General features: G+C 40.0%; 1 protein-coding gene across 2 annotated transcripts in view; it reads right to left on the reverse strand.

The window, feature by feature from the left end:
• The window catches only part of LOC103279150 (collagen alpha-6(VI) chain), a 99900-nt gene that overhangs the window by 62166 nt on the left and 10864 nt on the right, over positions 1-26870 (reverse strand). For both annotated transcript variants that reach the window (XM_062958015.1, XM_062958014.1), the window contains exons 5-13: positions 23749-24372; positions 21765-22316; positions 19219-19776; positions 16930-17514; positions 12380-12955; positions 7063-7412; positions 5682-5760; positions 4686-4831; positions 4491-4583 (exon numbers count right to left, since the gene is read on the reverse strand). In XM_062958015.1, coding sequence (XP_062814085.1) covers positions 4491-4583; positions 4686-4831; positions 5682-5760; positions 7063-7412; positions 12380-12955; positions 16930-17514; positions 19219-19776; positions 21765-22316; positions 23749-24372 — 3563 coding nt within the window. The remainder of the gene's footprint in view (positions 1-4490; positions 4584-4685; positions 4832-5681; positions 5761-7062; positions 7413-12379; positions 12956-16929; positions 17515-19218; positions 19777-21764; positions 22317-23748; positions 24373-26870) is intronic.

Here is a 26870-nt window from a genome sequence, read left to right on the forward strand (position 1 = left end):
AATTTGATAACACAACCCATCATCCATGCCTCCAGGTTGATACAACAAAAAGAAAAGAAAAATAAAGTCCTAATCAGAGGGAGAGGAAGACTTGTTTTTATCCAACTGCTGCCAGTTAGAAGGCTAAGCTCCGCCCACACATGACCTTGGAGATGTCTACGGACAACGCCAGCTCTTCGGCTTAGAAATGGAGATGAGCACCAACTCCCAGAGTCAGACACAACTGGACTTAATGTCAGGGGAAAACCTTTACCCTTTACCTTAACTACCACAAATTTCTCAATACTTTATTTCCCATACCACCATATTTCGCCACAGCAATGCATGGCCGGGCACAGCTAGTCAAAATATATGATACAAATGGTTAAAAAAAGCCGAAATGTTTTGTTCCAACCAAGTCAATGTTTACTTCGATTTTCAAGGAAAATCTGTGGTACAGAAACAATGTTGTCCCATTATCCTTATGATGCCTATGTAATAACTTCGAGAGACACACAAAGGATTGGGGTCTTCTCTAAAATTAGAACGACAGAGTTGGAGATTCGAGTCTGCACCTATCACACACATAATACAATATCTCAAACCACCTGCTGCCTTAGACCACTCTCCTACACATTTTTGCTGTGTAGAATAGCTTTCAGCATTCAACTTTTGAGTGCCTCTTTTCCATTTTACAGCCAAGCTTTCTTAAAACTTCATTAAATCAATAAGTAGAACGTATAAGAAGAACCCTTCTTCCTTAGCTGGAAGATGCTACAAGAGCTTCTCACAGAGGACTGCAATAATGATTAGTGATTCATGACTTGTTTCATTTTCAAATTGTAAAAATTTACAAGCAAAACTGACTAACTAATGGGATGTTTGGAATGACAGAAGATTTATGCCTAGCGAAGCTGGAGTTTTGATCCTTATTGCACATAGGAGGTTTGAAAAGTTTCTTACATTTCTGTCTGAAGTATTTAAACTTTATAAAAGTAATTGAATGAACTATCAAAATTGGTCTTGGTCCATCTTCTCATTGTCCCTTACTTATTTTTTTTCCTCAGTTAAATATTTTGCATTCAGATCATCACCACGTTTGGTTGACTTATTTTTTTCTCCTTTCATTATATCTTTGAAAAGTTACAAAAATTAATGCCAGAATTGCTTTGCTGTACACCCAATGTACACCTCTGAATTCTGTTTAAAGAAGCTGGAATAGAAATATGGTAATTAAAAATATTGTTTCGGGCAAGGCAGAAAGAGGCAACCACCCCAAGCAAGTGATACTGGGGGACAGCAGTAGAAGCCCGAAACCCTCTTGAATCCCTTGGGGCATTTCCCTCTTGTGGAAGAATTTTGCTTCCTAATCTAGTCTCAACTGCAGTGGTGGAATATTTTATCCTGTTAAAAATAAGATGTAAGCAAAGACATTATAATAAGACTGAACTGCCAATCCACACAAGAAAAGTGTATTTTTTGCATTTCATCTCTTCCAGATCAAAGTTAGGCAACATCTTCTCATTTGGTTCAGGCAACAAAAAGCCTTAGGCTGACACTGAATTCAGGGATTTTCCCTCCACAGTTAATGCACTATGTCATGAGATCTTGTTGCCTTCTATTTTATCTTAAAGCTTGGAAAAATTACTTTCATGGATACAATTCCCAGAATCTCCCAGCAAAGGTGAGCAATGGACATACTATGCTGATTGGGAATTCTTGGACTTTGGTCCAAAAAGTAACATTCCCAAATTCTGCTTCCTCTATTGGAATTAGAATTGCATAAGACCTCTCAATCAAGAAGTCAGTGTAATGCAGTGGTTCCCAACCTGTGGTCCTGGTCCCCAAGCATGAAAATATGGTTCGCAGCCTCACCATTACTACACCGTAGCAACAAGAGCCACTGGTCTCATGAAACCCTCTTATAGTGCCGAAGCAACGGGAATGTCAAGAGGGGAGAGGCTGACTATCCACTAAAGGCGCGACAACAAGCCTCCTGACTGCTGCTTCTCCTCCTCAGAGCCATTCCATGTGGCGCCTAGAAGTGGGGGCGACTTGGTGTCTTCGTTTTTAGGCCTCTTCCTGGGGTTATTTGTGGTGCTGATTCAGATAATTGCACATCAGCTCTAGATTATTAAATATGGTTTTCTTTGGGCGAGCAGATGGCGACTACTCGATGGCATATGTTCTGTATCAGAAACTAGAGCTGATGTGGTCTATCCAATGCAATTTTCTGAATCAGCACTCCAAATAACCAAACCAAATCTAAAGTTGACCAAAAACTGTTTTGTAACCCTTTTGGTACTAATGATGGAGAGTGATCCCTGGTCAAAGTGGTCCCTGGTCAAAAAAGGTTGGGAACCCACTGGTGTAATACCCAATAGTGCAGTTTTCTTCTAACAGAGATTACTCATATAATCAGAGTTTTTGTCTTCACTCGTATGTATAGTATTTAAGTCCTGTTGGTAAACTCCTTGTTGAGGTAGTTCAAACTGTCAGAGTTATATCTTCACTCTTCTGTTTGTCTTATAATTGGTTGACAAATATTGAGAAAGAAATGTGTTTTTAGAAAAGTCTCTGTAGTAATGAGTAAGACACTTGAGGTATCTATAGGAAAGTCTCAACAAAGATCCCCGGGTTTGTAAATCTTTGTTTCGGGCAACTCCCTTCTTCAGAATTCTACAGTATCTTCACAAGTATTATTAAACTAAAAAAAAAATCCTAAATAAGTGGTAACAGACAACACAATAGATATGCCAGCGGCACCCGATAACACAAAGTGGCAATAAATTAATTATACATATTTCAACAGACAGGGTTGCATGCATGTTATTTCTTACACATCTCTAATGGCTCTACAGATACAGCCAGCTTTCAGAAGTGAGCAACGTAATCTCAAAAAGGAAAGTATTTATGGCCTAAGCTTGTTACAGAATACAGCTGAACTACCTCCACAAGAAGTTTACAAATTACCAACGGGACTTAAATACTAAATGTACAAGTGAAGACAAAAACTCTGATTATATGAGTAATCTCTGTTAGAAAAAAACTGCATTATTAGGTATTGTACATCTTTGTTCAGCTATTCATTTCTAGATTAAACTGACTCATATGTTTAAGTGCTGTATAACTGTTATGGTTGAGCCTTCTGGCTCTGATACTAGGAGACGAGGTCGTAAGACTCCTCGAGAGTCAGACTCTTTTGAGGAGCGCGAAAGGAAACGGCTCCGAGACTTATTTGCAGAACCAACAGACGAAGACTCCTTTGAGGGTTTTACCGAGGGAATGGCGGAAGAGATGGTTAGCTCAGAGGAGGATGATATGGAATGGACTCGTGGGAGGGAGGATTTGGGAGTCACCGGCAATGATAGTATGGGAGGCGACTGGCGGGTTGCAGGATCGGACCCATGGACGGGCTGGAGGGATGGAGCGGGATCCACAGCTGGGGATGCTGTGGGGCGTAGTCAAAGGTGTTTTAGCTCTGATGAGGATGAGGATGAGGAGGCACCTGGAATTAGGATAGCAGCTGACAGCGATGAGGAGTTATGAACTGGCATAAAATGGGGTTTAGGATCAATGGCTAATTGCGTTGGGCAAGGTAATCTGGACGAACGCTTGGGCTCTTGTTGGGGAACTTCCTGAAGACGGGTGTGATTCGTTGCTGGATACGTAAGTTACCAAGGACACTGGGCATAGACGGCGGGAGGAACTGTGTGGGGTTTTTCTGTGCAACTTGTGTTTAATCTTGATAGCTTGGACCTCCGTCGTCTTTTTGACGGACATTACTGCCTACTCTGGATTGACGTTGGACTGACTGACTGACTACGACTCTGGACTATCCCTTCTGTGGCTATCGGTGGAACTTGTGGAACCTTAGACGTCTGCACTTGGCTTTCGACCTCGGACCGGATTGGGACCCTGCTGACCGCCGTTACCCTGATTGATGTGCCTGGACCTGGATTTCGCTCGTTGCACGGAGGAGTAAACAGCCTGAGTTACTCATCTGTAGCTCTTGAGTAGCAGAGAGGAATCTGCTGCTAGGTTTTGTGTTCGTTTTGACCCTTTGTTTACCAGTATTTGTTTGTTTAATTGCCAGGCTGAAGTAAGCACTTTTGTTTTAACCCGGATTAAACTTCTGTTTAATCCGGTTTACTCTTTTGAACTGTTTAAACTCAAACGAAGCTATTTTTGTTACTTTTCACACTGAAGTCAAGTGTTTGCCTAGTCTTTTGTTTCTTACGGGCAATTTTCAGTTCTGTAACCTCAATAAACTGTGTTGTATCCTATTTGGTGGCGTTCTGTCTATGACAATAACACTATTGTGTATAACAGTTGACAACCTGTTGTTTTGCTATTTGGTATTTGTTATAGACATCTGTGTTTCTTGGAAACCACTGGTGTAACCCATATGGTGATGTTATTTTCTTTTAAAATGCACTTCAATCTCCACTTGTTCATTTATGTGCCCAGCACATAAATGTGCTTCCGTGTTTCCGCTTCTCTAATCTTACCTTCTTTCCGGGAAGTCCAAGAGCACCTCGAATGCCATCTTCTCCAAAACATTTACAGCAGACATTGCAGCATTCCCGTTCCGTAATAGAGTCCTAAAAATAACAAAGGCCAACCAATCATTCTTAATGTACCCTTCATGAACTCAGAAGGATGTCTTTTTCTATTTTTTTTTCTTCTTTCATGAAACAACTTACAAAAGCTCTCCATAACATGCTGGGGAGTTCTGGGTTTCCTATGTGCAAAGGTTCCCGATATCCAAATCCTCTACCAAACTCAATTTCCTGCAATTCATGGAATTCCTGGAAGTTTTCCAGACCAATCATTAAAAATGCATTAAGCCCTGTAAAACAAAGAGTATTTTAAACAATTCCTTCATTTTTCAAAGCTTTTTTTTCTGTTTTGGACTTCTCAAGTTATATTTTTAATTCCCAAAGAAAGGTTTTGAGAAGAAGAAACATTTCTGAATACTCAATAAGATAGAATTTGGATTATGGTTTATTTTGCCCTAACAAGCCAGTGTTAAACAAACAGTTTCAAAACAGAGTTTGTTATTTGTTTATGCATTCTGGTTTATTTCCCTCAATCATAATCCTATCTTCAGGCATCACACGTAATTATCTCTGATTCATTTGTTTACAAGTTTTCATGAAAGGAAAAACAAATGGGAGGAGAAATGTATCTATACTACCATTGTGGATAAATACACCAGGATTCTTGGCTTATTGTTATGTATGAACATAGCCATTTCTCTACTATGGAAATGCCAACATAGAATATTTGCTGCAAAATGGCAGTTTTGATCTAATTATTAAAATTACAGTGGAAAACTAGAATTTATGTATTCTTATTGCAAGATAACTTTAATGAGAAGATTTATCCATGTAACTGATTTTCGCCTTTGTCACACATTATTATTGTTTTGCTGTTGTTGTTTCTATCCCACTTTATTGCTCTAAAAAGAGTCATATATCTATAAATGTGCATGGAGTGTAGGAAATGACTTATTGTTATAAAAGGAATTATCTGTAGGGAAAAAACTGCTCCTTAGCTGGTAAAACTACCTCAGCACATTCTTGGGCAACCAGGCAAGCAAAAAGTAGTAAAATCATTCCTTGATTCATTCCTGGATTTGCCCTACAGAAAAGCACAACCTTGCTTTTGGATACAATGTCTGCTCAGTATTCTCTTACCTTTCCGGCGAAGAACATCAACTGTTGTTTTGAGCATTTCAACACTGTCATCTGGCCCATCAGTAAACACCAACAGGACCTGTGAGAACACAAGATAGGTGAGGAATCCGCACCAGATACACTGGAGACAGGAAGAAAAAGCTGAAAGTTGTAGCATTGCTACTGAATCTCTCTTCGTCATCCCAAATCCAATCTGGCAACCTATAACAATCAAGAGCTAAGTCGAAATAAGCACACACTCTTGTTCTATCCCCATTCACAGGTTCAGTTCAAACTTAAGTCACTTTCACTCAACATTATTATAGCACTTTAACTGCCAGGTTGCCTCTTATGAAATCCTGGAGTTCATTGTTTAGTGCAGTGATTCTCAACTTGTGGGTCCCCAGGAGTTTTGGCCTACAACTCCCAGAAATCCCAGCCAGTTTACCAGCTGTTAGGATTTCTGGGAGTTGAAGGCCAAAATATCTGGGGACCCACAGGTTGAGAATCCCTGGTTTAATGAGACTAAAGCTCTGCAGCTGAGTCTAAAAGCCCAGTTTTCAAAGGATGGAGTCTTGCTAATTAAAATGATATCAAAAAGCTGCTAATTGTGCCGTGTGAACAAGACCTCGGACTCTCCTGACTGTAACAGCACACTGTGCTCATCTTGGAGAAGAATGCTGACATAAGCCACTGTATGCGATCAAAGGTAAACTTGTTTATGTGAGCCTTGGTTATATGCCAAGGGCTACAATAGACCATAAATAATATTGCTCATTGACAAGAGGATAATGATAATGGTCTGGTCACGAGGTTATTTGTGGGCTGAGGGATCAGTTCCACCTCTACTCCCTCCCCACCATTAGGCAATTGGAGCCTCCGGTGGCCTAGGGGATAAAAGCCTCGTGACTTGAAGGTTGTTGCTGACCTGAAGGCTGCCAGGTTCGAATCCCACCCGGGGAGAGTGCGGATGAGCTCCCTCTGTCAGCTCCAGCTTCATGCGGAGACATGAGAGAAGCCTCCCACAAGGATGGTAAAACATCAAAAAACATCCGGGTGTCCCCTGGGCAATGTCCTTGCAGACGGCCAATTCTCTCACTCCAGAAGCAACTCTGGTTGCTCTTGACACGGAAAAAAAAAATAGGCAATTTCCCAGTAGACACTACTGAATTCCCTAGTTCACTTTGGTTGACATTTATTGAGCAGAACCCAGTACTGTCACCATAGCACTAGCACAACCAAAGGACAAGGTTGTGGTCTTTAACATGTTTACTTAGACTTCTCTTTTCACAGTATATAAATCCTCAGATGCTTGGAACAAAGTAAAGAATGATTCCATTGAAACTGACTCATAACCGGATGCCTTTTCCATCATTCAAAACCACAAAAGACACATGCTTACCTTCACTTTGGCAGAGGCCAGACTCAGAGATTGATCCCAAAAGGACTGGAGGAAACCTATATTCAAGTAAGTATCCACCGTGGTTTGCACAGCCAAGAATTTCTGAATGATCTCATCATTATATGGTTCAAAGTCAGAGTCAAACAAGGACTGGCCATTTCTTGCAAACACTTGATACCTGAACCTGATGGTAATGGAAGACGCAAGGCTGCAACTGATATTGATAATTGGAGCCATTTGCTGCATAAGCCAGGGCAAGTAGGTTTGCATTTTCTGCTTCAAATGGAATGCAGGTGGAGACCCCACATGCTCAGAAATATCAACTCCTACTGAAATGTCTATGTTGCAGTCTGTTAAGAGGGAACAAAGAAAATGGGCAACATGTCATTGCGAAACATATTCCATGAAGCAAAAAGCTGCCTTGAGTCTAATTATTGAGAGAAAGATGGGATTTAAATGATAATAATAACAATTTGGGGTGCATTATCTTTACTAAGCAGTCATCCCATGATCATGGTGTAGCTATGATGGGTTGGGGGAGGGGAGCTTTACCTTCCAAAATAAACATTATCTTCTGCATTGAAAGTTTTCTTTAGTCCCCAAGTTTCTAGTATTGTCGAGAGTGAGGCACTGAAAATCATGCACATTTATGTTTGCATTTACATAATATATTTGGATGCCTAAACTGGATTTCTAAATGCTAAACCAACATTTTAACTCTTTGCAATACTAGAAATTTGCAAAATGAAGGACCATTCCATAGGAGCTGAATTCCTAATTGGATTGGCAAGGCCTTCATGCTCGCCAACAATAGCTACTACTCTATGCAACCACATAGCAGGGGTTTTAAAGTTGTGTTGTATTGCAGTTTTAAAAAACAACAACACCGCTCTGTATGTTTTACGAAGAGTTCATGTAACCACGAGAAAACATTCTAAAAAGGAAAATACTGAAGAGCAATCAGTAATGTGTACCCAAGTGCAGATGTTTTGCTTACATTAGGTGAAGAGGAAAGGAAAGTATTGCCAGATTTAATAAACACACATTGGTACATTTTCAAATTTTTCCATGTTTTGAAAAGAAATGCACAGTGGTTAAAGCTACAAAAGGTAAAGGTTTTCCCCTGACGTTAAGTCCAGTCATGTCTGACTCTGGGGGGTGGTGCTCATCTCCATTTCTAAGCCGAAGAGCCGGCGTTGTCCGTAGACACCTCCAAGGTCATGTAGCCAGCATGACTGCATGGAGCGCCATTACCTTCCCGCTGGAGCGGTACCTATTGATCTACTCACATTGGCATGTTTTTGAACTGCTAGGTTGGCAGAAGCTGTGGAGCTTACAGTGGACGCTCACTCCGCTTCCGGGATTTGAACCTGGGACCTTTCAGTCTGCAAATTCAGCAGCTCATTGCTTTAACACACTTCGCCACTGGGGCACCAAAGGAGTCAGTTAAATGCCTCATTGACCATCTGAAACCTCGGCAATACCGATTTGCTGTCTAAAACAGTCTTGGGTTGCTGTGAGTTTTCTGAGCTATATGCCATGTTCCAGAAGCATTCTCTCCTAGGAGAGAATGCTTCTGGAACATGGCCATACAGCCCAGAAAACTCACAGCAACCCAGTGATTCCAACCATGAAAGCCTTCGACAAGACATAAAACAATCTTGTTTGTGTCTTTATTCACAGGTTTAGCGCAGATGCATTGAAGTTTAATTTAATTTGGAAATGTAGGGCAGCAATAAAATGGCTATTGTTTTCTTAGCATTTAATATCTGGGAGGAAGGAAAAGAAAAGTGAGAAGAATGTGTTAGTTGTCTACGTCTTGCTTTACAAACAATCAGATACATATAGATAAGTTTTGTTCCAGTAAGGAAGTTCAAAATTACATCTCTTAGCCACAATTCTGCTTCTTGTTATGCTTCAACTCCTATACAAACTGTACATATTGATTCCTAGAAACCATAAACTTAACCACTCCATGCTTTTGACAATGTTGTTTGTATTACCTCTTTTGTAAATTGTGGACAAATAAGTACTTACTTGCTTGCTTGTTTTGTTGGCCTGTTTGGAATATAGCTCTAAATATTTTCTTTATGGAAAATTAAGATAAATAATCGTATTAAAGTTGGAACTGTTTAGGATGAATCATTAAAGACCAAGTTAGTGGAAAAAATTATTGATAGGGCAGATATCAAAACTATTGATATTGATACCTAAATATATGTGTCTTTGGGAAAATAAAGCACCATGTGTTTTGTTGAAAACCATGGCCTTTGGATAATCCGCAAAGTAATCTGCTTGGTATTCCAGAGACCAAGAAAAAGCCACTAGGAGGTGCTGCTGTGTCATTTTCCTATTCATATTTTTTATTAATGCTTGGTACAACAAATAGCCACTACTGCTTCTGGTTGCACTTTCTGGAGGGAGGAAGAGAAGAAGGAATACATCTGGGTTGTACATGTGCTTGAATATTCCACACTTGCAACAGACTCTATTTATCATGGCTCAAACAGCTCAGCTAAGAGCAACCAGGATCATGGGAGGGAAAGATGCCTAATCTAAAAACTTTCCAGCTGCTGGCCTTTCTGGGACTCTTTTTAGTTCCACATCTGTTTTACCAAGGCCTGTGTAATCTCCTATTTGCCCTCACTATCCTTGCCTACCATAAAAAGTAGTTTTACTAGGGGAGACTGGAATATCCGAAGAATACTACAGAAGTTCATCTTGTCACTTCTTATAACAAAGGGTTCAGGGTAATTTCCACTTATGATACTATGGACTTCTAACACAGAAAAATCCCAAAGTTACTTTGTTTCAGTAAAACTCACAGAATCCCTCGATTCTGGGAATTATATTTATTTATTATTTATTTACAGTATTTATATTCCGCCCTTCTCACCCCGAAGGGGACTCAGGGCGGATCACATTATGTACATATAGGGCAAACATTCAATGCCCATAAACACATCAAACAGAGACCGAGACAGACAGACGCAGAGGCAATTTAACCTTCTCCTGAGGGGATGTTCGATTCTGGCCACAGGGGGGAGCAGCTGCTTCATCATCCACTCTGACGGCACTTCCTCATTCCAAGTCGTAAATTAGTTAAACTTGCCTCCCCACTTTTTTTATATAAGTTGTACCTTATTTCCTACTTGATAGATGCAACTATCTTTCGGGTTGCTAGGTCAGCAACAAGCAGGGGCTATTTTTTATTTTTAATTGACGGGTGCTCACCCCGCCACGGGCTGGCCTCGAACTCATGACCTCATGGTCAGAGTGATTTATTGCAGCTGCTCAACAGCCTGCACCACAGCCCGGCCCCCACTCTAAAAATGACTGTCCCATGCTCTGCAAAAGTTACTCCTGTGACAGTGTAATACATCGGGATTTGCACATATGTCTGCTTGCATCTTCAGTGCTTTTCTGCTGAGAATCTCAAAGGTTTTTAATGTGATGCAGAAATGCAATAGGCATAATGGCATTTCAAACCCATATCGGTTTGAGCTGGAACACACCAGGAGAGTCGCTCTTCTTATCACACCAACCCATTCCTAAAGCGCTTCAAAACCCTGCAAATGCTTTCAGCTTACTGCAACTGCCGTGACATGCCTCAACTAAATCCGTGAATTGTCCCTCTTCATTCATTTTATTTATTTATTTATTTATTTATTTATTTATTTATTTATGTAGTTAGTTAGTTAAAACATTTATATTTTGCCCTTCTTGCCCCAAAGGCGACTCAGGGTAGAGCACAACATATATATGGCAAGCTGGGACATAAAATAACTATAAAAATACACAAACATTAAAACCACTTATATCTACTCTAAAATCAGCTGTTCGAGATACCATTCATCCAACTCGAGATACCATTCATATCCTCCTTATTTCCCCAGAGCAATTGTGGGACTCTGTGAGATCAAAATTTCATGAGTCTAGGGTTTTGCATTTAATTATGTCTCTATTAGTGATGTGCGCAGTATTTGTTCCATTTGTTTCATTTGTATTTCTGTTTCGTACCATCCATTTGGATGGCACGAAATGGAAAGGCCCCCCATGGAACAAAAACCAACTCGAAACCCAGCAAGCGGTCCTTACTCTACAATCGGCTGTAGGCCCAGCGAGGCCCGGATGCGGAGACCTGGGTGCTTTAGGCCGAAAGAAAACAGCTCTTTCAGCCTGGAAGACAAAACAGAACAAATGTCTGACCTCCCAATTTCGGGAGGTCAGATGAATGCAAAACAAGGCCGCACCAAAAGCCTGGCCACGAAGCGGGACAAGGTAAGTGCCGAATGCACATGACTAATATCCATTAGTGCCTGGGATTAGCAGCAAAACTTCACAGTTTTGCAAAAAAAAAAAATAATAATTAAGGAAACAAATGGGGTGAAATAGGAAAGTCATGGCTTATCCACCAGATGTTAAATGACTAGCACTATGTCCATTTAGAAGTGAAGCAGCTCAAAGTGACACCCCAATACATCCACAATGAAACATCAGAGTCCCCCAAATCACTGTTGAAGTGCTTTTGGATTATCACACTACATTTGAACACAGTTTCAAACCACTTTCATCTGGCTAACAATGGACATTCCCCATTTTCTGAAAAGTACTCCTTTAACACAAGTTGAAGACTGGTTTGATGTAACTCCACAACAACAACATGCAGTAGGAAGCACTTCCGTTCATCACTGTGGTAAGCTGCCAGGCAACAAAATAGCTACAATGTGTAAACCAAACGATTTATTTTCTCAGTGCACAATTCTAGCTTTTATTGTATTGTTCACCAGATTGTTTTAAAACTATCAACAATATAGCTGATATATATTTTGTATTTAGTTGGTTGGCTGGGTGGCCAGGGCCAGTCAATAAGTAGCTAATATTTTGTATTTCTTTGTTTCGTTGTCCTGCTTATCTTGAACTACTTTATCTGGATTTTTATTTGTCATGCTCTTAACTGATGGCACGAGCTGCCTAATAGAAGACTCTGCTGTCTTGGAGTGTTTGGGAGTCTCTTCCTCTGGAAGTTTCTAATCAGAGGTTGGATGGTCATCTGTTGGAAGTGCTTTGATTGTATTTTCCTGCATTCAGGGGGTTGAACTGGATGGCTCTTGTGGTCTCTAAGAAATCTATGATTCTATCATTTTAAATTATCAGTGGCTCGTTCTGACTAGATGTGTTGGCTTGGACTAACCTCATGTCCTCTAGCAGCACACAGACAAAAGTTGGGACGTGTATGGCCAAGGAACTCTTGTGAATAATAATAACATTCATTTGAGAGAGAAAATACATTTTTAAAAATCTGATATTTATATACCTTGACTGGGTGGATCTCCAGGATCACAGATCTCCGAAACAATCTTCCTTTCAATATTCTGCAACCCTTCAAAGTTCTCCACCACAAACACACGACGGGGGTCTCCAGCAATGTGAAGGAGTTCAAAGGAGTTTGGAGTGGCTATTCCTATTGCAAAGACTTGGATCCCATCTTTCCGCAGCACAATGGCTGCCTCATCTACACTGTCATTGGACTTCCCATCTGTAATGACTATGAGAGACTGCAGCACTCCTTTGTTCTTCCGACCTCCATTCTCAGGCTCGAAGAAGCTCCTGACAAACCTCAGTCCCTTCCCAGTGAAGGTGGTGGTTTTTAACTGGACAATTTCATCAATCTTCCCCTTTATGGCAATATCAGTGTAGAACTCGTTGAGGTAAAATTCTTTCTGAGGATCTTTGCTGAACTGGACTACGCCGATCCGGACTTTGTCCTGAGCAATAATAAAGCTGTCTACAACTTCCTTCATGAAGGCCTTCATTGCGGAGAAGTTACGTGCAGATATGCTTCCTGAGCCATCGATCAAAAACACAAGGTCTGCCTCTTGAGTGCCACAAGCTGCAGAGAGAAAAATCAACTCTGTTATATAGATCGACACTATATAGTCTTTCCTTGTCATAGCTAGTATGAACTAGCCGAGGCGTTTTAAAACTTCGGCCTTCCAGGGGTTTTGTATATAATTTTTATTATGGTATAGGGAAAAAATATACAATCTTCAAAATTCAACAAATGAAATACACATATTTTTTCTCTAATCTCACCACCTCCCCATTCCCACTCATGAACCACCACCCATGACTTCCGACCCCACACCACATGGAATTAGTATCTAACAAACCTCTATCCTTATCATTACATTAATAAATTCCTTGTGCGGCTATTTCAAAATCTATTTTTGTCTTCTTTTTTAAATACCCAAAGCCAAGTCTCCATTTTCTAACAAACTCTTCATTGTTTCTTCCCTTTAAGCCATTGGAGAGCTTGGCCATTTGGATAAACTCAACTAATTTTCTTCTCCAATCCTTAATGAGTAGGTTTTTTTTCCCCCTTTCCAAGATTTTGTTATTGTTATTCCCACAGCCACAAAACCATATTGGCAAATTTCTACATCTTTATTAATTCTCTCTTGAGCCCTCCAGGTGTTTTGGACTCCAACTCCCAGAAATCCCAACCAGCTTACCAGGTCCAAAACACCTGGAGGACCGAAGTTTGCCCAAACCTGAACTAGCTCTTAAATACTTTGGTTGATATTTACACATGGACTCATAGCACTATGAAGACTATCACATTTATTGTGAAAATATGTGGACACTTTGGTCTATTAAAACTTTTCCTATAAGAAACCTATATTTAACAAGCTCCAAAACTCTTCGGTATTTTCTAAAATATATGATTTCAAGAGTGAAGCATTTGACATGTGACACTTTCTTGTTTCCTTGCCTTACATCTCCTTGTCCTTTCTAGAGATTGCTGCTTTTACTCTTTAATAAGCAGTCAGCACAAACTTGGAAGACAAAGTAAATGGTCCAACTCTATCTTTCTAAAAACTGCAAACTTCTTACATTGCTTATATACTAAGAAAAAAGCATTGGTCCCTCTAAGGTTGACTCGGGGTGCATCTACAACTATAGGAATAATGGAGCTTAACATCACTTTAATTGCTACGTCTCAATGCTACAGAATCCTGGGGTTTGTATTTTGGTGAGGCACGAGCACTGTTCAGTAGAAAAGACTAAGCTTATATATATAAAACGGTAATGAAATTTCGGCCTAGGACAAAACAACAAAACTACACATCCCAGAAACACTAAACTTGGCAGCACAACCCCTCATCCATGCCTCTACGTTCATACAACAAAAAGAAAAGAAAAATAAAGTCCTAATTAGAGGGAGAGGAATAATTGTTTTTATCCAATTGCTGCCAGTTAGAAGACTAAGCTCCACCCACTTGGTCTCCTAGCAACCCACTCAGGCCAGGAGACAGGCAGAGTTAGGCCTCACTTAGGCCTCTTCCACACTGCCTATAAAATACAGATTATCTGATTTTAACTGGATTATATGGCAGTGTAGACTCAAGGCCCTTCCACACAGCTACATAAACCATTTATAATGGACTTAATGTCAGGAGAAAACCTTTACCCTTTACCTTAACTACCACCAATTCCTCAATACTTTATTTCCCATACCACCAGACTTCGCCACAGCAACACGTGGCCGGGCACAGCTAGTGGCCTTATAAAACTACAGCTCCTGGGATTCCATAGCATCGAGTCATGGCAGTTAAAATGCTGTCAAGTTGCACTAATTCTATTGTGTAGATGTACCCTAGGACTCACATAAAACACATTATCTGGAGATCAGCTGTCCTATTCATTAATGACAGATTTATAAGGGTTGGGTCACATATTCACTCAAAGATTGCTGAAATTGGGTATAAATATATTATATAGGTATATTAATGAAATATGAAAAAACATGCAAATTCTGCTTGTCCCCATTTTGGCAAAATGCTCATAAGTTTCCTGTTCAAATAAGCATATGAACCAACTTTAATGCATCGTTTATATAGGACCATATTTGCATAATCTCATTTTCCTGCAATCTAGAAAAGCTGTCATTTAAGTCATGGATGAAAGTCATATGGCCATCCAAAGGTTATTGGACTGAAATTCCCATCAGTCCTAAACTACTATAGCCAATGATCAGGAATGACTGGACCTTCAGTCCAACAACATCTGCAGGGCCATAACAGTGCTTTAAGCATATAAAATAACTGTTAAGCTCCCTTTCAGTTTTAAATGCCTTTTTCATCTTCCAGCATATATATGTTTTCCACCCGGAACTTTTCATTGTTTAAAAAAAAGCCAAAGCGGCAGCCAGCAAATGTATTCATGCATGACAGAACCATAGCTTTTTGGCAGAGTGTCTTTTTTGCAAAGAACTCACAAAAGCTGCTCTTGGGAGATGACAGCTCCAAGAATCCCTGAGACAATATGACTAATATCCATGGGGTAAAAGATTATGTGAGGTGATTTCCCAAGAGCAGGCATGCTTGCAAAACATTGCTTGGTAGGTTTTATATCTTAATTTAGTTCTCCCTTACCTCTGCATCCTTTAGAACATGGGGTTGGCTAAAAAGTCCATGTTTTCTCCCCAAAGGACAACAAGGTGAAAAGAATCTGCTTTTCAAGAGTAGTTCTTGGTTTGTCATCACTCCCCTTTGTTCCCTTATGGCAATTGTTCTCAACCTGTGGGTCCCCAGATGTTTTGGCCTTCAACTCCCAGAAATCCTAACAGCTGGTAAAATGGCTGGGGTTTCTGGGAGTTGTAGGGCAAAACACTTGGGGACCCACTGGTTGAGAAACACTGCCTTATGGCTTGACTTCAGTAATATTTTGTTGCAAAGGTGATTATCCCTGAAGTCTTATACTGACTTACCTATGATCCATCATCACTAAACTCATTGAGACTTACTTATGAGTAGACATATGCAGGTTTATGCTTTCCTTTATGGATTGGCTTTGATATATGTCTCTAAGAGGACTGAGGAATTTGAAAAGCGCAGAGACAATTTTTCCAGCCCTAAGACTCTTTGAAAGCTACATATATAGAATGTATGATAAAATGGGCAAAAGACATAGGCCATAGTTTGAATTTGGAACAATGGGAAAAAAATTTGGAAAGAGAAACTAAAATATACAGCTGCAACGGATATTAAAGAAAACTGGTACAGTAGAGTCTGACTTATCCAACACTCGCTTATCCAACATTCTGGATTATCCAACGCATTTTTGTAGTCAATGTTTTCAATATATCGTGATATTTTGGTACGAAATTCGTAAATACAGTAATTACTACATAGCATTACCATGTATTGAACTACTTTTTCTGTCAAATTTGTTGTATAACATGATGTTTTGGTGCTTAATTTGTAAAATCATAACCTTATTTGATGTTTAATAGACTTTTCCTTGATCCCTCCTTATTATCCAACATATACGCTTATCCAACGTTCTGCCAGCCCGTTTATGTTGGATAAGTGAGACTACTGTATTATATTTGGCAGAAAAAGTGGTTCAGTAAGCTGTAATGCTATGTAGTAATTATTGTATTTATGAATTTAGCACCAAAATATAATGATATATTGAAAACATTAACTACAAAAATGCGTTGGATAATCCAGAACGTTGGATAAGCGATTGTTGGATAAGTGAGACTGTACTGTAATACTAAAAAAAAGAAAGAAGCTACATATATTACCAAAAATTACCTCTAAAATGGGAATTGACTAGGAATCCACTTCTTTTTTTAAAAAAAAATATGGGAAAATGGCCTCCAAAACTTATTTGCAAGGTGAATTATCATTCTTAGAGGCTTCAAAGAAAATGGTGGCCTGAGAAAACCAGATGGTATCAAGGGGCATAAAACAACCTTGGGATCACTATTTTTCAAAGCAGTGTCATAGGTTATTGCAGTAACAAAAATGCTAATAAATGTACAAATAAAATAGTGTAACCAAAGATTCTCATTACCTGGCTTTGATTCATCACATATAACATGAGTGATGTTATCATGTAAATTTTCCAGCGCATTGTAACTTGGGCTATAAAACCAATTTCCACTATCACCCGCAATTTCTTGCAGTTCTGTTTGACTGGCTCCATCTATTCCAATGGCGATGATCTCGATTCCTGCTTGCCTCAGAGCCTGCACTGCTGCTGGGAGATTGGGCCTATCTGTTGGGGTGGTTGGCTCATCAGTGATTAGCACAATCATTCGTGTGATGCCGAGAACGGACATTCGGCCACCGTACACTGCGTCAAACCGTTCCCTTGCAAAATTCAAAGCTCTCGCTGTAAAAGTGAACCCTCTCGAAAGCGTCAGCTTTTGAATGGCTTCCCTGACTTGCAGCTTTGTGGAAAACCGATTCAGTGGGAATTCCTCTTGGGGGTCAGTACTGTAGACAACAACCCCAAATTGGACATGGTCTTTTCCCACCACCGAGTCATTCACAATGGACTCCATGAGCCACTGTATCCCCTTGAACTGCAGTTCTGTAATGTACCGTGATCCGTGCACAACAAAGACGATGTCAGCAACTTCTGTCCGTTTGCACTCTGCAATTGACAGAACACAATGACAGTGTGTTAGAAGAATTTCGTTTCTCCCTCTTCCTTTACTATGTGTTTCCAGGCCCACTGTTCTAACAGTTCAGCAGCTTGTTTAAGTTTTAAAATTGCAAATAAAGTAAGAGCAACTAAAGAAGCATGTGATGAAAACAAAACAGGACTCAAGTATTTTTAACATGAATTATGAGAAATATTTTTTGCAAATGCAGCGTTAGAAGAAGCTGAACAAGCAAAGTTATCTTTTCTGCCTGCAGGGCTAGCAATAAGCAGACTGAGGAAACAAACATATTTGTTTGTTTGTTTGTTTACAGTATTTATATTCTGCCCTTCTCACCCCAAAGGGGACTCAGGACGGATCACAATGTACACATACAAGGCAAACATCCAATGCCATATGAACATAGAGACAGACACAGACACAGACACAGAAGCAATTTAATTTTCTCCAGCTTCCTGAGGGTATGCTCGATTCCAGCCATAGGGGGAGCAGCTGCTTCATCATCCACTGTGATGCCGACTTCCTCATTCCAAACATTGCTGGATGATTTTTATGGTGTCCTAAATTAGTTAAATTAGCCTCCCCACATAGTGGTACCTAAATTTCCTACTTGATAGATGGAACTATCTTTCGGGTTGCTTAGGTCAACAACAAGCAAAGCTATTTTTTATTTTAATGGTCGGGTGCTCACTCCGCCACGGGCTGGCCTCGAACTCATGACATCTTGGTCATAGTGATTTTATAGGCCCTCATCCCATATAGGACTTCATCCCATGCAGTAAAATCAGCATTTCTACACATTTAAGAAACAGCAACCCACTGTGTCCTTCACATGACGTAAGCTTCAACAATGGGGAAGAGGTATTTTATGGTTTCTACAGTGTTGGTTTCCCCAACAATTCCTAAGCTGGTTGGCAATCAACATATTTTTAAGTTCCCTGCATAGAGACGGGCAAAATGGCCAATTTCACTTTGTAATGTTAATTTCTGTTGCCTGCTTGTAAATAAAATAATGACATTGTGTGTGGGAGGTGCCAAAATGCCAATTTACCTGATTATCACAAATGCAGAGATTTGGGGAAAGATCCATCTAAAACCACTTCCTATGATTCAGGGAGATTTTAAAAAAAGATAAATAATCAAAATCCTGGAGGGACAATGGGAGGAAACAAATCTCTACCGTGAGATGGCAACTCAAATGGATAAATGCTAAAGAAAGCTGAGCAAAGGAGGAGATGTGATGGAGGTAGAAAAATCATCAGTTTAATTTCCAAACGAAGCATTGCAAAGCTTAAAGGAAAATCAATTATCCCAAATGCTTTACTTATGTGATGAGATCAGTGGTTCTCAACCTGTGAGTCCCCAGATGTTTTGGCCTTCAACTCCCAGAAAAACCTAACAGCTGGTAAACTGGCTGGGATTTCTGGGAGTTGTAGGCCAAAACACCTGGGGACTCACAGGTTGAGAACCACTGCCTTAGATGAAAGATTGAGAGAGAATTATTCCTTCCAAGTCCCTGTCCATTACTCTTTCCCTAAGACAGATTTGTGTGCAATCCCTAAACTTGCAGCCCTATCCCATTTCCAGTCTTGAAGTAAATATCTACTGTCAGTTCAACTGGTTTTCATGGAAGAAGGGAAGCCGAATTAACCTCCTGAGATAGACAATGCTGTAGTTTAAGCAGTAACACTTACCTTCCTCAGGATTGCAAATTTCAAACAGTATCGGCTTTTCCAAATACAAGAGGGCTTCAAAAAAATCCTCAGAAAACACTTTTTCCTGGGTGCCAGCAATTTCCAGAAGTTGGGAGTTGCTTGCTTGTAGTACTCCAATGGCATAGATGGTGACCCCTTTATTCCTAAGATGTCTGGCAGGATTTCTTACTTCATCTTCAGATTTACCATCTGTGACCACTATCAGATACTGCTTTGCTCCTGGCCGTCCTCCTGTGGATAGGTCAAAGTAAGGAGAGGCAAAATCTAGTGCCTTCCCCAACTTTCTTCCTTTTTTCATTTGCCTCATTGCAGATACTGCTTTCCTCAAGTCAGCCTTATTATCATATCTGTTGAGTGGAAATTCCTCTTGTGGATCTGAGCTGAACTGAAGCAGTCCAATCTGAATCTTCTCAGATCCAATATCAGACTTGTTCACAATCAACTCAATGAATTGTTTAGTCAGCTCAAACTGAACTTGATCCATGGTTTTGGAAGTGTCAATCAGCAAAATAATGTCAGCTTTCAGGTTTTTACAGGCTGAAAATGAAAGGAAAGAATTAAGAGACAAAGAAAAAAGGACAAATAAATCAGACAAATATGCTAAATCACAAATGGTGTGTCTGTAATTTTCTATTTCTTGTTGGAGTGCAACTCCAATCATGTCTCAGCAGTGTCCTCTATTGGCTAGAGCTGGTGGAAACTGGAATGTAATAACAACTGGAAGACCAGAGATTCCCCATGTCAACATTGTCAATTGTGGCACTAAAGGACTGCTATGACTCATTTACCTTCCATGTTTCAATCTTTTTTATTAATGTTCTAATGCAAGCAAGAGTCTGGGACAACTCATTCAACATACATTAGTAGAAAGTGATGGGATTTGTTCAGGATCTAGGCAACAGTTCAATTTTGCTTTTTTATTTCCACTATCTAAACAATATGGGATTTTTTTTCCACCAGCTTCTCTCCAAATGCACAAAATTAATGGTATCATGTTAAAGCAATTCTTTCCCTAATATGATACAAATTGTCCTCATTTACACTTTCCTACTTTCTCTGTTGGGTTTTGTTTCAGGCAATATATGACGAATAAAATGTATACATTCTCTAAATACCTGGCAAACACATTGCATAGAGCAATGATGGGCAAGCTTTTGCGCTTGGTGTGTCAAAATTCACCAAAAAACCTAGCATGACTTGGGTGGTGTGTCACTTTGAGGGGAAAAAAACATAATTTTGCAATATGTATAGTTTAAATAACAAAAATGTATAACTGTAATATATAACTGTATTTAATAAATCAAAAACTATTTACCACCATTATTTCCATGTACAACGATCTATGCAATTTCCACGCTGATTTCTCTCTATTCTAGTTTCAATGTAGTCATGAATAATACTATAATAGTAATAATATGATAATATACTACAATAATATATATATATATATATATATATATATATATATATATATATATATATATAAAAACATAATTCCCATGGAGTAAACAACAAAACCACTGGACCAAATCACACCAAATTTGGCCACAAAAGACATAGTCATCTAATCAATCTGCAGGCAGCAGCGTGTCAGCAAAAATGGCTAGGCGTGTCAGTGCTGACACGCGTGTCATAGGTTGGCCATCAATGGCATAGAGAAACAGATAACTTTGGCTTCCTGGTTTGCACAGCTGAATGGTTCGGGAAGCACGACCGTCCTTGGATTCATTCACATTTACTGGGGCAAACACTCATGAAATCCAGTTGCTGCATGAAATGTCCGGTATAACTGAACAACTGCCATTGGCTGAGTCCACATTGGGATTTCTCATTTGATAAGGCATTATTTGCCAGAGAAGACTAAAGACATTGTAAAAATACAATTCCTGTGATACCATTGCACTAAGCCCCAGCAGTTAAAATGATGTTAAACTGGATTAATTATCAAGTGTAGAAGCATCCCTGGAATATTTAGTTTAGTGAGATACTTAGAATGTTCTAGTATATTCCCGTCCCTTGAACTGTAGCATTAATGGTCTTTGGTAGGGGACTCTAAGTATCTCACTAAACCAAAGAATGCCAGGCTTCCACACAATGGAGCCATGACAGTTGAATATTTGTGTAGTATGTAGCATGGAAAGAACTGAAGAGGTGCTATTATAGGAGCCTCCGGTGGCTTTGGGGATAAAAGCCTCGTAACTTGAAGGTTGGGTTGCTGACCTGAAAGCTGCCAGGTTCGAATCCCACCTGGGGAGAGTGCGGATGAGCTCCCTCTTTCAGCTCCAGCTCCATGCAGGGACATGAGAGAAGTCTCCCACAAAGATGGTAAAACATCAAAACATCCGGGCATCCCCTGGGCAACGTCTTTGCAGACGGCCAATTCTCTCACTCCAGAAGCAACTCCGGTTGCTCCTGACACGAAAAAAAAATTAATGTCAATAATATTTGCATATATTATATATGGCGTCTTCAGAATACTAGTTATGACAGAACTTGAAAACCTCTAATCTGAGAGAGCACCTTACCCTCAGGAGAGCAGATATCCCTCACAACATCATGCTTGATGAGATCTAAGGAATCAAAGTCATTCACAAAAAACATTCGGTCCTTGGTCCCAGCAATATCCTCCAGTTCGCTTTGGACTGCACTCTTGACACCAATGGCATAGATCACAATCCCTGCCTCTCGCAGCTCTTCTGCTGCTTTGGTGACATGGTCTTGGGATTGTCCATCCGTAATTATGATAAGGAACTGCGGGACTTGGGCTCTGACCGAACTGTTAAACAGCCTCTGCATATATGTTAAAGCATCTCCTGTTCTGGTGCCACCTCCGAGTTGTTGAATCCCCTTGATGGCATCTTTTAATTGTGCCACGGTGTTATACTGGTGAATCTCAAACTCTGTTTGGGGAGTACTTCCATACTGAACAACCCCGAAACGAACTCTGTCGGTGCCAACTTGGAACATACTGATCAGTTCATTCATGAAGACTTTCATGTCATGGAAATCATCAGGGTAGATACTGCCTGACCCATCAATCAAGAAATAAATGTCTGCCTCCTCTGTTTCTTCACAGCCTAAAAAAGGAGAAGCAAGGAGTGAGAAATTTGTCATCTCATGTGACAAACAAGTAATGCCCAGTTCCAGGAAACAAACTCAAGCATGCAGAATGTTCCATAATGAAAGGATGCATCAAATAATTCCTTTCCTGCCCTCAGCATGAGGTCAGGGAAGCTCTTTGTTTGTTTGTTTGTTTACAGTACTTCTACCCCGCCTTTCTCAACTCTGAAGGGGACTCAAGGCAACTTTACAACATAGGCAACAATTCAATGCCTTTAAAAAACAGTGTACAATAAAATAAACATTTAAAATGAAGTTAGAAAATACAATAGAGTCTCACTTATCCAAGTCAAACGGGCCGGCAGAAGCTTGGATAAGCGAATATCTTGGATAATAAGGAGGGATTCAGGAAAAGCCTATTAAACATCAAATTAGGTTATGATTTTACAAATTAAGCACCAAAACATTGTGTTATACAACAAATTTGACAGAAAAAGTAGTTTAATACACAGTAATGTTATGTTGTAATTACTGTATTTACAAATTTAGCACCAAAATATCATGATATATTGAAAACATTGACTACAAAAATGGCTTGGATAATCCAGAAGATTGGATAAGCGAGGCTTGGATAAGTGAGACTCTACTCTACAATAAAAACAATTAAAAGCATTTAGCATACTACTCTTATAATAATTCATGTGATCCACAATTGTAGTCCGGGCCATTCCAATAGTCAATTGCACATCTTTCATATCTCTTATTGTACCAGATCTCCAAATGCTTTGTCGCAAAGCCATGTCTTCACTTTTTTACGGAAGGTCAGGAGAGAGGTGAAAAATAGTCCCACCCAGGAGTTGTTATGAGTTGGGTTGGGTTGCATCTGGGGACTGTGGTGTCTCAACTATTGTTCGAGGATAAGTTGGTCTCTGATGGCAACTGCCTCATTTTATTACACAACAAATTCAACTGTAAATCCAAATCCAAGTTCAAGTTCATGTACAAGTTCAAGTTCATGTTCATGCCCTTAAATTGGTTGCCATATCACACAGAGACTGATTGGTAATATATAATAAAATTTGTTCATACTTAACCCACAGAATTGTGTTGTCTCATGATTTCACTGGTGGGAGAGCAATTATCTCAGGAGTGAAATGTAAAAATATGGGAAGCAGCATGTGTTTTTGAGTTGTCTGTTGAAGTACGGCAGCACCATTCATTTCATAGGGTTTCCTAAGACAAGGACTTCTCAGAGAAGGTTTTGCCAGTTCCTTCCACTGAAATATAGCTGACATCTGGTAGTGGTTTCCCATCCAAGTACTAACCAGGGATGACCCTGCTTAGTTTCTAGTATCAGATGGGATCTTGTGTATTCATAAGTTTTTTTTATCATTTACTCACGTATATCGGGACAGTTTCTAGAGGATGATAATAATACATGTTCCTTACCTTCTTTCACAATTCGGGAACGGGCTGGAACCGCAAATGTTTGGAAAACAATCTCATTACAAAGCCGTTTTTTAATAATCCACTCAATGTTTGATAACTGCAAAAATGATCCCAGGTTGGTAACATGTTTCCTTGGAGGGTGAGATGCAATTTTGTAGAGCTGGTCACTTGCTGAGACATTTTGGATGCCCACAGCATAAACAGTAACACCTTTACGTCGGAGTTTGGAGGCAGGTCCTGTGAAATTATCTAGCGATTCACCATCAGTGATCACCACAGCCAGCTGCTGCACCCCTTGGTCCTTCCTGCTCCCCATTTTCTTGGAGAAAACCTTTTTCCGTACAAAGTCTATGGCCGCGCCAGTGTATGTTTGCCCACCTCGATACGGCAGCTTGGTCAGATAGTTCAGAACCTCTGGCTTTTTTTCAAAGGTATCCAGGCTAAATTCTAACCTTGGTTTATCACTGTAAAGAACCAAGGCAACCCGTACATTATCTGGACCAATATCCAGAGCACTGATAACCTTTAGGAGAAAAGTCCTAATTAGGTGGAAATTCCTTTGGCCAATTCGGCTGGATTCATCCACAAGAAAGACAATGTCTGCCACAGAAGCACTGGAGCAAACTGTGAACAAGAAAATTGGCAAAAGTTAGAAAGATTACAGTACATTATATACAGGAAGAGATAGCAAATGCTCAGCTCTGTAGACAGGATGCATTCAAATGAACCAGGCAAGTGGTGTTTAGGACTGTGGCCTGAATCCTTCAGTTTCTAAGAATACCCAAATGCATCACAATACTAGCAAAAGATAGGGAGAGGAAAAGACAAAGGAGCAAATTTCCCTGAAGCCAGGATGGGGAATAACATACTCTCCAGATGTTATAGGACTTCAGATTCTATCATCCCTTATCACTGACAATACAGCTAGTGCTGATGGAAGTTGCAGCCCAACATCTGAAAGAACACATTCATCCAACATTTGGTTTCTAAGCAATGTATCAGAATGGACATTGGTAGTACTTTGAGAGATCCTAAAGAAAAGGTGGAGTAATGGTTCTCAACCTTCCTAATGCCATGACCCTTTAATACAGTTCCTCATTTTGTAGTGACCCCCAACCATAAAATGATTTTCGTTGCTACTTCATAACTGTAATTTTGCTACTCTTATGAATCGTAATGTAAATATCTAATATGCAGGATGCATTTTCATTCACTGAACCAAATTTGTCACAAATAACTGATATGCCCAAATGTGAACACTGGTGGAGTTTGGGGAAAATAGACCTTGACATTTCGGAGTTGTAGTTGCTGGGATTTATAGAGCCCCTTGAACCCCACCAATGATAGACTTGGGCCAAACTTCCCACACAGAACCCCCTTGACCAACAGAAAATACAGAGGGATTTGGGAGGAATTGACAGTGATTTAGGGGAGATGTAGTTCAACTACATCCGGAGAGCACTGTGAACCCAAACAATGATGTATCTGAGTCAAATTTGGCATAAATACCTGATTCTCTGAAATGCGAATACTGGTGGGGTTGGGGGGGGGGGATTGATTTTGTCATTTTGGAGTTTCTGGGATTTATAGTTAACCTAAAATCAAAGAGCACTCTGAACCCAGTCCACACTGGATCTACATCCTTCAGCCTTCTCTGTCAAAGGGGTTCCTAAGACCATCAGAAATATGTGTTTTCTGATGGTCTTTGGAGACTCCTCTGATACCTCCTGTTGTGACTCAGCAGCAGTGCCAGAGTGAAGATGAGGAAGGGGATTTTGGGTTACAAATGCAGGAGTCAGATGATGGGATGCAAGATTAATTCCAGGATGATGTCATGGGGAGGGGGAATCATGGAGTTACACAGGCTGGTTCAGAAGTGCAAGAAGCGCAGCCTGTGGATTAACTCCTGAACCAGCCTGTCATAGATGAAAACCAGGGAGACATTCCCATGGGAAATAATGAGCTTGATTTGTCTCAGGCTCAGGTGCAAGATAATGAACTGTTTGGCCTTGACAGTCAAGAAGCTCCATTGCTATCTCAGACAGATCGTTTGCAATGGAAAGGAATGCCTACGCGTAGCCTGAGATTAGCCGGAAAACAGGACGCCACTGAAGGGAAGAGAAATGCATTTTTGGGTTGCTTTTAAAACTGTGTGTTGGAAGACAAATCTCTGTCAAAGCAAATTCTCGCTTCATCAGAGTGAATGGTCTATGTCTTCATGCTTTGGAAATTCTCCTGCTCGTGAATCCTTGTAACCTGTGGACTATTGTATCTTTGGGAATACTTTTGCTTTTTGTCTATGGATCATTGGATTTATTGACTCTATGTTACAACTACTTTGGGAACTATATTTTTGCCTGCTTTGATTTTATATATATACTGCTTTTGCTCAATAAAACTACAAAAGACTATCTTCTGTGTGTGGCTTGGTGTCAATAGCAAGGTGAACTATTCTGAGGTGCGACACCTCCCTTGAGACTCCCCCCCCCCCGGGGTCCTCACCCCCAGGTTGAGAAATGCTGAGGTAAATAATAACATATTGTGAGGATGGGTTATACAAATTCCTCACAATGAAGGATTTGAGAATTCAGTTACTGAAAGATTGGAGTCATCTAGTGGACATTTCCTGTTCTGCGATTCATTCCCTTCATTTCAAAAATTGTCAAGTGGTCTGTTAATACTTTACGCAGATGAGCATTTTCTGCTCAAAAGTAATCTTGGAATGGGACATATATCCCTGTAAACGGCCAAGAATAGGCAGATTGGGGTGGTGGGCTCCTGAAGTGTGTCCACCTTGTCTTTGTTAATACAGATACCCTTATCTTAAGATTACAGAAAAACATGATGGGCAAGAAGCAAATCCAATTTCTGCCTGTGAATAAAATATGAATTGATTCCAAGAAAATAAAGAGAAATTGAAGTGTGCACAGTTTTAATTTTATACTCAGAGCAGACAGAATTTAGACATGGAATTTAGACTATTCACATTGTGCCAATTATCTTTATAATGTAAGCAATATCATCAGAGTTACTGAAACTAAACCACAGCGCCTTGGGTCTTTATGATACTTTGCTTCGTTGTATTCCCATTTCTCTACAACCTCTTTTTAAAAATTCATGAC

This window comes from Anolis carolinensis, chromosome 6 (genome assembly GCF_035594765.1).
Source record: "Anolis carolinensis isolate JA03-04 chromosome 6, rAnoCar3.1.pri, whole genome shotgun sequence".
Lineage (NCBI taxonomy): Eukaryota > Metazoa > Chordata > Lepidosauria > Squamata > Dactyloidae > Anolis > Anolis carolinensis.